The sequence below is a fragment of the Trachurus japonicus genome, chromosome 13 (assembly GCF_045865225.1).
Source record: "Trachurus japonicus isolate A0001 chromosome 13, Traja_1.0".
Lineage (NCBI taxonomy): Eukaryota > Metazoa > Chordata > Actinopteri > Carangiformes > Carangidae > Trachurus > Trachurus japonicus.
The window spans coordinates 34,738,379-34,753,253 of record NC_140919.1 but is presented as its reverse complement, the minus strand read 5'-3'; the positions used below and the strand labels follow the sequence as shown (position 1 = coordinate 34,753,253).

The window sequence follows — 14,875 nt, the reverse complement described above, 5'->3', positions numbered from 1 at the left end:
CCGCAAGTAAAAACAAATATTCCAGCGGGCAAACTCCAGCAAGTAGGGCGAGGCGAATATTTTACTCGCGCCCGGTGTGAACGCACTGTTAGTTTTCTCCACATTTGAAAAATAAAAGGTGAATGAGAAACATCACCTGTGTTATTGCTGTTGATGGGAGAGGACATCCCACCTGGGAATGGCATGTGTCCATTCTGGCCTGCAGGAGACGTGCTGGACGATGGAGACTTGTCATGCCAGGCAAGGCCAGGGTCCAGAGCCTCGGCAGAACTGGGCCATTCATCTGAGCCTTGGCGTGGGTGGTAGGGGCTGGATGGGGCCCTGGGTGCGTAGCCACTGGATAGGTGTTCCTCCAGGTGGTTTAGCCACATGGCCAGAGAAGTGCGGTCGTCCAGTGTAGTGGCAGGGTGGATGAGAGCGTAGGACAGCAGCTGTCTGCTTTCTTCCACAAACAGGCTACTCTCGATAGTGTGACTCAACACCTTCTGCAGCAGCTTCATATACTCGCATTTGGCCTCGCTGTTGCGTGGCTGCAGCAGCGGCAGGTGTGACAGCAGCAAGGACACCACTTTCTCCTTTGGCTCCTGGTGCCACTGGCTGACAATTGCTAATCACAAAGGGAAAACAGAGAATTTCACCATTAATATTTTATTACTGATTTAATATATGCAATCTTCAACTGTAGGAAAAAATAGCACAAACAGTGCTTCATACAAAGAGATAACTGACAACACGGGACAAAAGGTAAATAATTCAAATTCTCAGCTACCTGCATTGTTGGCCTCAGCTTCAAGGATGTGGATCTCTGTGCAGTCTGCCAGCCAGTGTTCAAGGCAGATGTGTAGGAAGCGGGCCTGGGTGCGGGACACCCTCTTCAGGAGGGACAACAGTGCCACCGTCTGTTCACACTCGTTCCAGCCTTTGAACCAATCTGTGAGGATACCTACCTGGTCTCGGAACATCATGGCGTGTCTCCTCAGTAAGGAGAACGGGAATGTGTTTATGGGGAGCGGGCTACTGGAAAAAGTGCTCTCTCAAACACAGATAGGATCAGTCTCGCCCCGCACAGCGGGGTCGTATTTGCAATAGTCCTGGGATCCCCTCAGACTGGACCGAGGGGCCCTCACATGGTTCAGGCACAGAAAGAACTGCAGACAGGGATGCCGTGTGGATTGTTGGGCACTTGTCTTATGAAGTGAGGCTGGAAGTGTGTCAGCTGTAGTTGGTAATGACACAAAGAGGAAAATCTTTTTAACACTCTTGCGTGTTCGGGATCACATCATCCACGCCCTATTAAATCAACAAACAGAAAAAGACAGAAATCTTAGGTCCATATTCAAAAAATGTCTTTATAACATCTTGACCAACTCAATAGATACTTAATAAATGTCCTATTCAAATTTCTTAAGGTTTGCTCATTTTACCGCAACTCACTATGAGGCTAATTGAATTTTTAAATGTGAAGATGAGTATGTTGACACATGAGTCTGTCCAGATTCAGAATTGGAGACTGCTCTCCCTATTGTCCTGTGACAGTTCTGTCAACATAGGGGACAGTGAGTTTTCTCCCCAAAGCTGCAAATAAAAGGAGTTGTGAGTTTATTTGACAATGAAGTCCGATCATTAGCTAAGGTGGCTGAAAAACTGAATGGTCTATGGCAGACAGTTCACCGGTTCACGATCATCACAAAGGCACATGAACAGCACAATAACAAGGGTAGATGGTACACAAAGCCAGTAAAGGCAAACAAGCTGCTTCAAATAATTATGCTATACAAAAAATGGCCATGACGGGGAAGATAACATTAAACTAGAGTTTTACAGCATTACTATATTGATAGAAGAAGCACTGTGTGACAATTTCCCTTACTGGTTCACAATTAAATAAGATATAAGAAATGTTAAAGGTAATGTAAAGATTATGAGGTAAGGCTTTTACTTAATAATTTACTTAAACTTCTCCATTGCAGAGGCCACTTCCAATCTTCATCAGTCAGTCATAGACATTTGCATTTATAGCACTCGAGCAACTAAAGTCATAGTACAATGACAAAGGCACAAGTCATTCTTAAAACAAGTGCCAAACATGTCATACACAGAATAAGGGCCCAGGCCAGTAATACAGAGTAATGCTTAACACATAACACTAAAAACAGGTTGCAATCTAAACAACAGAGGCAGCCGTCGATGTATTTTTCAGCAGCTACTTATAATACACAGTTTATCTGCTGCACACTTGCATCATAGGTAACATGTCAAAACTACTTACTGCCAACACTGCAAATGGTAGCACCTGTAACATTAACAGCCTTACTTTTAATCAAAGGACAAACCCGAGAGTCTGACCAAGAGCTCCAGCCAACAAAATTATGTTGTGATTGTCCCTGTGAGCTTTATTAACTTGAAATAGGGCAACATTACAGCCGGCAGCCTACCATTAGATAGCGGTTAGCCAGAGTTAGCTCGGTTGGCCTAGTCAGTGATGAAGGAGTCGGGATTTGTATTGTTTTTCGTTGACGCTGTTGCTGCCCCTTTTCTCCGCTTCGTACTCCAGTCTCAGCGGCACAAACAGGCGCGATAAAACGTGTTTTCAATCGACATCAGGCTATAGCTCGTTAACAGCATTGTGAGAGTGGCCTTTAATAATACATGCATTCAAAAGGTTTGTTGTTTACCTTTGTCAGTTGTCACTGGTTAGCGAGCTAGGCTAACGTGCTAATGCATAGCTAGCTCGACGGTAGGGCAGGAGAGCTAACTGCTAGCGCTAGCGAGTTGTGCTAATAGATGCAATAACGTTAGCTTAGCTGAAAGAAGCGTAGGTTTCAGTCCCGTGCGCGGTGTTCCTCACGGGTATATTCCTTTACAGCGACAGGCTCCTGCGGTTTCAAACATACCGTGTTAAAGAAATGTGCGTACAAAAATGTTTATTGCAATACAGAAAATAAAGAGTGTACGCCTAGAGAAATCTACTTCGATTTTGAGTTGACGTAAGACGTGGGCACATCGTCATACGTCTGGACGCTACGTAATGTTGTGTCCCGCCCACAGTCTGGTAAATAACATAAAACGGTTCAGACCCACTATGGTTCAGACCCAGACGGGTGAACACGTCCTAAATAGGACTAAATTTTAAAATAAAACACACACACACACACACACACACACACACACACACACACACACACACACACACACACACACATATACATATATCCACATAATATGCATATATGTGTGTGTGTGTGTATGGGGAGAAACAAAAACATTGATACCCAGAACAACTTGGAGACAGGCTAAATATAATATAATATATATATATAATAAAAATTTTACATACATATGGGGTTTTAGTGCCTTGTTCAGAAACGGCAGTCAAACTATTAACTAAAAATTTTGGGCAACATCATGCTTCACCACTTGAACTACAGATCCATTTGGGAATAACTTACACGATTAACTGACACCAAAAAATAATCAGCTTATCATTTCAGCACAAGACTAAACTATCAAATTGTGTGTTCTGGTGTGTTTTATGCAGGAGGTCTCCTGGACTCTATCAGTTGTTCCTGCAGGTGTTTGCTCTCAGCTGTGACAGGCAGAGGGCCAGACTAACCAGAGCTGCAACATGCCTAAAGTTTCCATCAGTAGAGAGCAGTGTATTACTACAGTAGTTTCACCCTGTGGGACACATTGTTAGTTAGTACAGTTTTAGTTACATAGGTATACTGGTTTGGGACATATGGACAGGTCAGGTGTGTCCTTGAGAAAGACAGAGCCTTACAACTGCCCCCAGTGTAATGTAAGGTAATCAAAATGGCACAAAGTGCAACAACAGGCAAGTACAAGACACATGGTTACCTGAACTACATTTGACTCAACAGCAATGCAACAAATGTTTAACTGTGTTACTTCTGGTGTTTATGTGCATTTTCTTTAATATGTTTATACTTTGCTGTGGATTTGAGTATTTTGTCTGCCGCTGCAAGTTTCTATTTAATTTCCTCCGTGTGAGATTATGGGAAATGAAAGTAACTACCAACACAGAAAGAATCCAACAATAAATTGGCAGAGATACACAGCCTCTGATTGTGAAAACTGATTTTTCAACCATCAGACAGTCTGGATCTATTCAAGATGAACATCCCCAGTCTCTTCTCCTGTCATACTAACATTGACAAGTTTGGTTTGTTTAGTTTTTCCTACATGTACTTTGCTATAAATGAAGGTCACACTGTTTCATACAACATGCAGCCGATCTTCATGTCAGCGTCATCTGGTGCCGTTGAAAAGAGGAAGCAGCACTGCTGTATGTTCTTTCTCTGTGTGTGTCCTCCCCTTTCCATCCTAAGGAGGATCTCTTGACAGTCTGTGAGTAGCTGTCTGTCTGTCGCAAACTATTTCAACAAAGCAGAGTCACCCGAAGACAGGAAGGCACAAAGGAATCCTCTGAGAATGGTATGTGAAACTGATGCAATTGTTTGAAACACTTGCGTTTCTGTGGAAATGTATTGGATTTTATGAACTGTCAGTGAAATGTATCTGTGCGTATATAGTTTTTACCTTACCGCTGCGACACAAGGTTGGCCGCCCCCCGCGCTCTTTCATACAGGAAACTACAATCTTGCTTGTTGCAGCACAAACATTTCCTGTCCTCAATATGTCAGAATAGTGGTATAAATGTTTCATGCATCCATGCCAGGTGGATAGACCTGAACATCTGAGCAGATCAAGCAGATATCTCACTCTCTTTCTTTGTTTCTATTTACGTCTTGTAGATCAATCCACTTAACTTTATCGCAAGCACAGAAACATCATGTCTTAATATTTCGTAGAATGACACTTGACTTCCTTTTGCAGTCAAGCTCTCTTGTTGTGTGCGAAGTGGATGAAAGTCTGAGGGATAAGCTGAAAAAGTTTAGATTTCGAAAGGAGACCAACAATGCTGCCATACTGAGTAGGTATCACATTAAAATCCAGTATAAAACATTGGTGCATCAATAAATACAAAATTGAACTGAAAGCCTAAAAACTCACTGTTGTGTCTTAGTGAAAATAGACATGGTGAAACAACTTGTCATTCTGGAGGAGGAGTATGAGGTAAGTCAAACTGTTGTAAAAATGTATCTTTGATCTGTGATTTCATTCAGAATTGAACGTTACTTAAACTCAGCTTTGTCTTTCAGGACATCTCTCTGGATGATCTGAGAGATGAACTTCCAGAGCGGCAGCCCAGATATCCTCCCTGATTGTCTTGTGAACACATACAATTCTAAGTTCTCACAAAGTAGCAAGTGATATTAGCATTTCATACAGTTATAGACTACAATCTGTTCATATTTTGACTTCCTTGACAAAAGTGCACATTCATTGTCTACAGCTATAAGTATGTTCATGATGATGGCAGGGTGTCTTACCCTCTGTGTTTCATTTTCTCCAGCCCAGTGGGTAAGTAATAATGTTCTTCTCAGTCAAAACTGAACTTTCTCCATAGACATACATATTCTTTTAAGAATAACTTGGATGTCAAACAATTAACTTTGTCATTTGTAGGATGTAAGCCAGAGCAACAGATGATGTATGCTGGCAGCAAGAATCGACTGGTCCAAGCTGCAGAGCTCACAAAGGTAATTATATTAACATTATACTGTATATATATATATTTTTTCGTTTGTTTGTTTTTGTCTCCATAATTTAATGTAATTTAAAAAATAAACCACCACCTCTTGTCAAGAACAGTTTTTATAGGTAAATGTGTCAAATAGTTGCAAAACATATTGCAATGTTTTCATTTCAAACATGTCCATGAAAGGTTCCTTGATGAAAATCAACTTTAAACATCATGACTATAGGTTCTCAGATTATTCAGTCAAGAACAAATTTGTGTGACTCTCTGCTCTATTCTGTGAGGTCTTCGAAACAAGAAACGCCGATGACTTGACAGAAGAATGGCTGAAGAAACAACTGTCATTTTTTCGCTGAATGAGCAGCTCTCACATTTCCTATCCATCTTTTTCTGTGTGAAAATGTAATTTTCAGTTGTGCGTGCTATTGCTATTAAATGATTTACTATATGCAGTCGTGTTTTTGTAAGTTTTGCATTGACACCATTTTCATATTGTATTTCCAATCGTAGTCTAAACTAAGCATCAGCTAAACAAATCAAACCTTTGACCACCGAGTTTCTTAGAAAATGCCACCTATGATTTATTATCAGTTTCAAAGCTGAAGCATAATGACATGTCCAAAGCTGGGAGAACAAAGACATTTTTACATGATACTGTATTAAATATCTGACACGCAAAACCAGGAAAGTGGTGTACAAATATCTACTGGTCCTTCAGCTAAATCTAAAAACTGGACAGTAGAGTGTCACCCCCCCCCCCCCCCCCCTCCCGTCTGAAAACAGTGAGCATCTCGTTCCCAGATTTCATCAGATATTTGCAATCATCAGTGTTTGTAGCTGAACATACAGATCAGACATGTGGCTGTCACCAGGCCACAGATTTTAATCACTGTCACTGGCATCGCTCGACTCGGAGCCTCTGTCGCTTCCGCTTCCGCTCTGAGCCCGGGTCTCTGAATGGTCGCTGCTGCGGTCGCTGTGTGCCGGAGACGCGCTGCGACTCCTGCTGCGACTCCTGCTGCGACTCCTGCTGCCTCCTCTGTTCCCGCCGTCATCCTCGCTCCCGCTGCCCTCGTCCCCGCTGCTCCTGGCCGAGTTCTTGGGCTCGTTGTCGTCGCTGTCGTCGTCGCTGCCAAAGATCTCCTCCTCGTCTCGCATCTCTCTGGTTCTCTCCTCGCCGCTCTCGCTGCCGCTGGCGCTTGCCTTCCTCCTTCTCTTCCCCCTGTCTTCGTCCTCTTCGTCGTCGTCTGGCCTTTGTTCGCGGTCGTCGTCCTCCCTCTCAGATTCGCTGCCAGAGTTCTCAGCCTCGCTGCCGCTGCCTTTCTCTTTCTCATCACCTGGAGGGAAAGGTTCAAGTATCGCACAGAGCAGATGGTGAATTATTTCACAGACTGACAATGACATTACCACAGCGTGGCAAAGCTAGAAAATGTATCAAAAAGTGTAAAATGTTGAGAACTGCAGTGGAAGAGGATAAAAAAAATCTTACCAGAGTCCTGCAAGTCCTTATCCAAGTCCATGTCTTCCTCTTCATCTTCTGGCTCATGGTTCTCCAGCTGAGCTTTACGCGCCTCCTAAGATGCACAATGAAGGGAATCATCAGTTACTAGTCAATTAAAAAATGCAAGCTTAAAGCTGTTACTACCTTTCAAACAGTTATGGTCACTTTCAACTAGCTGAGTCTGGGTCTTAGTGAGACACTGTTAAATATCTACATAATACATTTAAATTATGATGCACATTACAGCACTACACCTGACTATATAACTTAGAATGTTTAATTTCTGTTTACAAATCAAATTGCATACCAGTTGTATTCTATTGCTACTACTACTACTACAACTACTTTAAGTAGCTGAAGTGTGGTAAAGGGACTAATGGTACTGGATCAGTCCCACACCTCTATGACATACATTATTACAATACATCAGTGTAATGGTTAGCTCCATGAAAACGATATATTTGATCATAATTCATTAATCGTAACTCAAAGTTTCACCTTCACAGACACATGAACTGCCCAGGAAGAGGAAAAAAAAAGACTCTAGTTCAAATTGCACCAGTGGATGTATGAGAAGAGTGACAAGTAAACTCACCTGAGCTTCGAGCTCCTTCTCGTTCATGTCTCTGTGCTTGCACACCAGCACAGCGTTTGTGGTGGACTGTGCTCCAGCCTTGGCTCTTCTCTTGCTCAGACGCACTCTGCAGGAGACAAGAAAGGACGTCAGAGGTCTAGAGCTAAACAGCTTCCCATCAGAGCCCCGTACACCATTGTTTTGTATGTTGCCAACTGGCACCAAGCTTTTCAGTGAACGGCAATCTACACGTTCACGCCCACACTTGCTCTATTGGACCAATTGCACCAGCTGTCATCTCCGTTTGTCATGTTGAGGTGCATGAACAAAAAAAATCTCTCCTCTTATCAGCCACTTACCTTGTCTCAAGCTCATTGTAGTAAACACCATCTCCATCTCTGAAGATAAAGAAGTAGTTCTCCTCGTAACCCTTGCTGGCTTTGTTCTTGACGTTCCAGTTGTACTCCCTGGCTATCTTGTAATCATACCTGAAATACAGAAAATAAAACACCACAAACATCATTACTTCCCGCTACACAACTTAAAACACGCAAATGAATAGTGTTATATTCAAATACATTTTAAAAAATGTAGTATTTTCTTTATGTAATATTTTCACTTACAGATCCTCAGGCATGTAATCCACACCCTCATCGCAGTCTCGCTTGCGCTTGCGAAGTGTTTCTTCATGAGGCAAGAAGTAGGCCACAAACTGATTTCCTTCCTCATCCATCATACCTCTGTATTCACGAGACAAGACGTATGAATTAGTATTCGTGCAACAATGATTGTTTTGATGCACACATTCGCATAGTGGCTATTTTGTAGTCACCTGATCATGGCCTGAGACATCATCTCCACTCCTGCTGGTCCTGAGAAGTCTTTAGGTGCAGGATCAGAGTCAAAGATGACCTGAGCACATGGGTTGATCCACATCTGAGGAGAGAGAAAGCATACAAAGTATCATTATCCAAGTGCCACTTTCTCAACTTCAGTACAATTTTAAAAAGCTATTTCAGCAACAGATTTTTTACTGTTGCATATGACTTTGTTTTATTTTTCTGTCAAGTGTTCATCATCTTTTCCCATCTTTGCACATCTCCCACTACAGTGTATATGACATGCAATTTTAAATCATCCATTCCCACTCCTTAAGTTAATAAACCGGGAGAAATTATTTCTGTTAACAGCTTTCTCACCTTGAAGTCAGGGAATACAGGGAGGACCTCCACAGGAGTAACTCTGGGTTTGCTGTAGTGTTGCGCGATCTGGAGTGAAACAACAAGGTTAACAGACCAAAGCTCATTTTTAAATTTGTTACATACACGTGAACCATTTTGGATGATGTGCTGTTGAGCATCCACAGCGATAGCTTTAGAGAAAAGTCGTCTAACTTACTGTAACATACAGAGATATTTCATTAACTCATTAAGTCTTTCCACAGGGTTCCTACACATTTGAAATTTCCAAATTCCATACTTTTTCCAGACGCGAATTTCCAGACATCTCCGTAAAAAATGCAAATAATTTGTGCCATTTGAGTAAATAGTTGTGCATTATATAAAAAAAAATCATGCAATTAATCATTTGTTTTCATTATTCTGAATGTGTATGCCATTATGTAACCAAATAATTTCCAGGAGATTGTAGCTATAGGTACAATAGCGCATACAAAAATAATTAACCCAGATAACTTCAGATAAGGCCAAACCCAGATAAGTATTAAGATAAATATATTTCCATACAATAATTTCCATTTCCCATACTTTTTCAGACCTGGAAATATATAAAATCAAATTCCATACATTTCCATACTTTCCATACTTGCGTAGGAACCCTGTTTCCATATCCAGTCTGAAACAAGTGTCCATTTCACTCTTTACGTTGCTTGATGCATAAATGAAGGATTCAAGCAGACTAGTAATGTGCTCACTCACCGATTTCTGTGCATCCTCAAATGTCTTCTCAATAGCAGAAATCTGGCTGTCTCTGTCCTTGTAGATCTCTTCTTCTGTAAACTGTTGTTTGACAGACACACCGATCCTGAACACAGAAAAACACGTCTAGGTTATACACAACATACGCTTATCTTCTATTGGCTAATTTCAAGGTAAACAAATGTAAAGCACATCCCCCCAAAAAAACTAACTGCTCCGTGCTGGACAGAGAAACAAGTGCAAAAATCAAACAGAAACTGCTCCCAAGACCGAGGCATCACACATAGTACATGTTGTGATTAACTGTTGAATGCATGCTTGGGAGCAGTTCCTGCTGTGCAGACTTTGTGTAATTTCAAGCATCATGACTTACTTGACTTCCACTTTCTCATTGGAGACACCATATCTGTTGAACTCTGTTGAAATATACTCAGTCTTTCTCATCCATGGGACAACTTTGGCGTGCTGCTGAGATCTTAAGAGAGAGGAGGAAAAAAAAAAGTGTAAACCATAAATCTGTACTCAAAATTACAACAGCATCAACCTGCCTATGTGGTAGATTTACCTCTTTGAACTGGATGGAGCCTGGATGTCCTCCTCTAGCAGCTTTTCATCAGCAGGATCCAGCAGTACTGACAATTCAAAAGATCAGAACAGGTTACATAGATATTCAACAAAGACTATCTATAAAATAAATAAGAACAGAAGGTGCCAAGCGATCACATTGGGAGACTTACTGTTGGGGTCTATGCGGTAGGTGTCTGGGTTGATGAGGTCAATGGTCACCCCGAGGTCTGGCTCAGTCAGGAGTTCATGCTTGTGCTGCTTCTCTAGAGAAGTGGCTTTATACTGTACAAACCTGCCCCAGCGCAAAAAAAAAAAAGGTCAAGACGTGTCCTTGTTTATGCGTTTATGTTTAGGTTAGTGAGAGCAGAGGTAGCTGCGTGGCTGTGTTTACCTGTGCTGATCAAATGGATATGTGATGAATTTGGGATCAAAGGGGATGTCGGGCAAGCTGTTGCAGTACTTCACGCGACAGACAACTCCTGACCTGTTGTGGGCACAGGGGTAAAAGGACAAATTGAGTTGTATTAGCCAGTCATTTTCACGTGCCTCACTAAAGAGGCAGGTTTTAATTCATGTACAGTATATGGGAATAAATGCAATACATTTTTACATCAACTCACCTCTCTGGGACTGTTCTGTGAGAGGACGGCCTACTGAAAGAGAAAGGAGCCATCAGTTATCAACTAATGCTAAGACTCATGTCTCTACGTCTTGTACAGTCCTAATTATTGTCCTCTGTATCTTTTCTTTACACTTCCCTTGGATGGATAGTTTTGTTATATTTTGCTATAATCGGAGTCACCAAGTCCTTTTCGGCAGCTTGCAGACCAAAGGAAACACACAGCTGCGCTTGTGAGCATTCTGTAAATATTGTTAATGTTAAAATGCAAAAACTTTCGGGCCTGCATAGTCTAACACAATCCAACACACCTGTCCTCCTATAAGTGTTTTCCTCTGGGATTTTTTTTTTTTAAAGATGTGGCGGCAGAACAAGCTGAACTTCAATTTTGATCTCAGTAATAAACATGTGAATTGACACATTTGCGACAATGTCCATGTGGTAACTTGGATTCACAACCTCTCTAAAGAACAGTAAAAATACACTTTATATGTCCAATAAATCCCAGACGACTGTTTCGTTAGCATCAGGAGCGGCTAACATTAGCTCACTTAAGTTAAACTACGTTAACTTTCCCCGTTTTATTGCTCTCCGTTGTAACTTAAAACAGTTGAAGGGGTGAATTGACTTAATCTAAATTAGTCAACTAGGATTGATTGAACATGAGTTAATTTAATTTTGCGATAGGGTATCTTAAATTAACTTGCCGTTGAGCTTTGCTTGTTTATTTGGCTAGCTAACGTTAATTGGCATGGTTAGCTAACGTCAAACAAAACTGAAAACTTCGCAACATAATAAAAGCCTACGGACTCCATTTAAAAAAAAAATATTAACATCATCATCAAGATTAATAATCAAACGCAAACATTCAACTATCTTGAGGAGCTTGTAAAAACAGTTGAACTACCTGTGACCGTCTTCTCGTTGAGATTGTGTCTGAATCGTTGGAGCCATGTTTGAGACACACCGCTCACACCTGAGAGCTCAAAGTCTTTGTTTGCACAAACAAACAAACAACACAGACGCGCCTGATGTCGATCGAAACCCTTCAGCCGAGTGAAAGTCCACACAATTGTTGAATTTAACTTCGATCGCGGCCACAATACATTTTTATTTAGTCCGGGCGGGCAGAATAGGTTGACCACCCGGTAGTGTTCAGCGAGAAAAACAATCCGCTGCAGTGTGACTATGAGCGCCCCCTGCTGCCCCGGCGTGTGAGGAGTTCAGGGGAAGCTCGTAAATGAGAAAACTTCCCATTTGCTAAAAGAAAAAAGACAATTAAAACAGCCAAACAAAACAAAACAAAAACCGTTGACTTGGTTATAAAAGAGGACCAATGCTATTTGTTGGTTTTGCTCAAATACAAACCCTTTATTTAACATAGAGCAAGCCAAAATACAAAAAATGTCTGGCAGACCAATAATCCTGTAGGCTTGCAAAGATTATACATATATAATCTTTCTATATACATTTGAAGTAGGCCTATAAATTTACTTTTATTTCATTCAGCGGATATGACATCAACATTGTGTTTTGAGAGGATTGCCATGTTAGCCTCACTACCATTGCATTTCTGTCTTTAGACACATGACTGAAAAAAAACAACAACCCATTTTATGATCTGATCTGATGGATGAGTTATTACGTGAACTCAGCATGAAATTACGGTCATGTAATAACAGGTGCTCTCTTATATTGAGCCAGAGATTCATGACAATAAAGCGAAATCTGTCTGCTGATAAAGGCCACAGGATTATATTCAAAATAACCTTCTTGTTATCAGATAAGTGTTAATGATATTCATGAATCTAAACTGTAACAGCATTTCTGCAACCTGATATTTCAAAATGAACATAGCTGCAGACAGCAACAACTGTGCAGTAGTTGCATAGAACGGTAGTAAGATCAAAATGTCACCTCAGTGCAAGTCTCAATATAGAGTTTAAAGAAATAAAAGAAAGAAAGCATTGAACTAATCCTTTACATTGCATTTCTGCTACATTCATTCTGCTATCCCAACACCGGCAGGTGAAAGTATAAATGTGACATTGGAGATATGCATGTGTTAATCACTGAGGAATTCCCTCTAGGTTTTAGTTGCACCCTCACTCATACTGCTCCTCTCCACCACCTATTATTCAAAAGTGGAACTACATTTACCTATGTTAACAGGGACTGTGCACAACAGTGTGCAAGGCAGTCAGTGCAAAGGAAAAAGAGCTAATGCTTTTCATATTATGTCCCTGTCCACGTAACATCGCCACATAACTGCAACAGCCCTCTGTTGAGTGTCTTCCAGTTGACCTCTCGATCTCTTTCTGTGTCAGGTCTGCATCTCTGTCTGCACACGGGTATCAACTCTGTGGAAAGAGGCCGAAGATTATAATTGCCTGCCGATACATGCAGCACACATCTCAAACAAAAATGTTAGAATCACTCCGGGTCAAGGCAAAATTCATACCTGCTCAGTGAGTATATCATCTGCCCTGGATCATCTGTAAAAACCCTGGAAAATGAAAAAAATGTTAATGGCTCCATTAAAAAATGATGCTCACTAACCCATGAACCAAGCACCCACAACACTAATGGCACACTGTCCATTAGGTCTGAAGTGTTTTTCCATCCACCGGTTCAGGACTTGAAGAGTTTTAAGGTCTAATTTTGGAGCTTATCATGGAAACAGAGACGGTGCTTAGCCTCTTTAAACAAAGGAGTCTAAGTTCTCTTCTTTTCCATTATACCATCAATATGTGATGCACATGAAAGAAGTAACCCAAGAAACACATCTCTTACCCATCTCCCCAGTGGTAAAATGCTATGTCCTGGTAGAACATGGACAGAAACAGCCACACACTTATGGTCTCGACCCAGAAGATGACAAACAGGAACCATAGTGATGACAGCAGGACTTCACACAACATCCTGGAGCTCTGTGAGGGCAACAGACATATTGCAAAAATAAGTGAACTGACCCTGTGTACAGTGTGATGCATAGAAATATACTTGATTTACACCCCAAGGTCCCAGTGCTTAGAAACTCACTAGGAGTGTCAATAAACAATAGTCCAGGTCATGAGCCACTGCCTACACAGCATCTTACACTGCATGATGTGTCTCTCAACAACAGTCCTGGGCGAATCTACTTCTGACAATCACAGACACAGCCTTTCGGACCAGCTTGTCCAGTCCCATGTGTTTAGATCAGACATGCTGTCAGGTGCACACAGAGGTCTAGAAGTGTATACAACCTCACTGTCCCTCCCTTGTATATAGTCTTGGTTGGGTGATGAGATGATATTAATTTGTTGCTTGTAAATATTGTAAATGATGCCCGAGTCTGAGACTAAAATCTTGCTGCTCTCAGTAAACTTATTTATTGTTGACACAATAAATGTCACTGCTTTTCTTTGCATGATCTCCTGCAACTGGACATTGTACAGGTCAGGTACAGGAAGAAAAATACTTTCAATAATGTGCTTGTTGTTGTATTTCTTATATTTGACACAATCTTGTACAATAAAAAAAAGATAAGTCTTGTGTTACATTTGGTTTATGCTCTGCCTCATGTATTCTGTGTATGAAGGGGCAGAATAACTAATATTTAAACTAACCATCATGTGGCTGAGCATGATAATGTAGCTAAGACAAAACAAGCATGTTTAGTTTGGTAGTATAGAATATGACAGATGAATAAAAACAATACACTAGATGTTTGTTGCCTGGCTTATAGAGAAACATTACCTTACCTGGCTAAACCTGAGTTTAGCAAATCAGTGTCCTAACATGTTAGCTAACTTACGGTGAATGTGGACGATTGTACAACACTTATCTGACCTCATATCGCCGACGGTACTGGAGTTTGTGTATCATTGCAGTGATTCATGCACAGCTGTTGGTCAGTGTTTTCGGTAAAATGTTTAGTGTTGATGAAAAACAGCGATGACTAACTTACAGTAGCTCACGAGTTTAAGTCGAGCTACGATAGCTGCTAACCAGCTAGCTAGCTAGGCAACAGCTGATTGTTTAAAGCCATTTCTAGTGTAGTTACTTAACC

General features: G+C 41.2%; 3 protein-coding genes across 6 annotated transcripts in view; 1 reads left to right on the top strand and 2 right to left on the bottom strand.

The window, feature by feature from the left end:
- Positions 1-3,027, bottom strand: part of samd4b (sterile alpha motif domain containing 4B) — a 15,161-nt gene extending 12,134 nt beyond the window's left edge. Inside the window, exons 1-3 of the mRNA XM_085796189.1 lie at positions 2,676-3,027; positions 770-1,290; positions 137-607 (exon numbers count right to left, since the gene is read on the bottom strand). Coding sequence (XP_085652315.1) covers positions 137-607; positions 770-965 — 667 coding nt within the window. The 5' untranslated portion in view covers positions 966-1,290; positions 2,676-3,027. The remainder of the gene's footprint in view (positions 1-136; positions 608-769; positions 1,291-2,675) is intronic.
- The window catches only part of paf1 (PAF1 homolog, Paf1/RNA polymerase II complex component), a 384,753-nt gene extending 372,774 nt beyond the window's left edge, over positions 1-11,979 (bottom strand). Inside the window, exons 1-14 of one of the 3 annotated variants that reach the window (XM_085796196.1) lie at positions 11,729-11,979; positions 10,823-10,855; positions 10,594-10,686; positions 10,373-10,494; positions 10,201-10,267; positions 10,009-10,110; positions 9,636-9,741; positions 8,898-8,966; positions 8,531-8,634; positions 8,322-8,438; positions 8,058-8,186; positions 7,720-7,825; positions 7,113-7,197; positions 6,493-6,960 (exon numbers count right to left, since the gene is read on the bottom strand). In XM_085796196.1, coding sequence (XP_085652322.1) covers positions 6,506-6,960; positions 7,113-7,197; positions 7,720-7,825; positions 8,058-8,186; positions 8,322-8,438; positions 8,531-8,634; positions 8,898-8,966; positions 9,636-9,741; positions 10,009-10,110; positions 10,201-10,267; positions 10,373-10,494; positions 10,594-10,686; positions 10,823-10,855; positions 11,729-11,775 — 1,635 coding nt within the window. In that variant the 5' untranslated portion in view covers positions 11,776-11,979 and the 3' untranslated portion in view covers positions 6,493-6,505. Of the gene's footprint in view, positions 1-6,179; positions 6,961-7,112; positions 7,198-7,719; positions 7,826-8,057; positions 8,187-8,321; positions 8,439-8,530; positions 8,635-8,897; positions 8,967-9,635; positions 9,742-10,008; positions 10,111-10,200; positions 10,268-10,372; positions 10,495-10,593; positions 10,687-10,822; positions 10,856-11,728 lie in introns of those variants that run through there. The other 2 variants (XM_085796195.1, XM_085796197.1) reach the window with 2 other exon arrangements.
- The window catches only part of gmfg (glia maturation factor, gamma), a 25,380-nt gene continuing 13,144 nt past the window's right edge, over positions 2,640-14,875 (top strand). The window contains exons 1-8 of one of the 2 annotated variants that reach the window (XM_085796205.1): positions 2,640-2,662; positions 4,350-4,455; positions 4,858-4,954; positions 5,048-5,097; positions 5,184-5,235; positions 5,365-5,445; positions 5,551-5,624; positions 5,908-6,017. In XM_085796205.1, coding sequence (XP_085652331.1) covers positions 4,453-4,455; positions 4,858-4,954; positions 5,048-5,097; positions 5,184-5,235; positions 5,365-5,445; positions 5,551-5,624; positions 5,908-5,979 — 429 coding nt within the window. In that variant the 5' untranslated portion in view covers positions 2,640-2,662; positions 4,350-4,452 and the 3' untranslated portion in view covers positions 5,980-6,017. Of the gene's footprint in view, positions 2,663-4,343; positions 4,456-4,857; positions 4,955-5,047; positions 5,098-5,183; positions 5,236-5,364; positions 5,446-5,550; positions 5,625-5,907; positions 6,072-14,875 lie in introns of those variants that run through there. The other variant, XM_085796203.1, reaches the window with a different exon arrangement.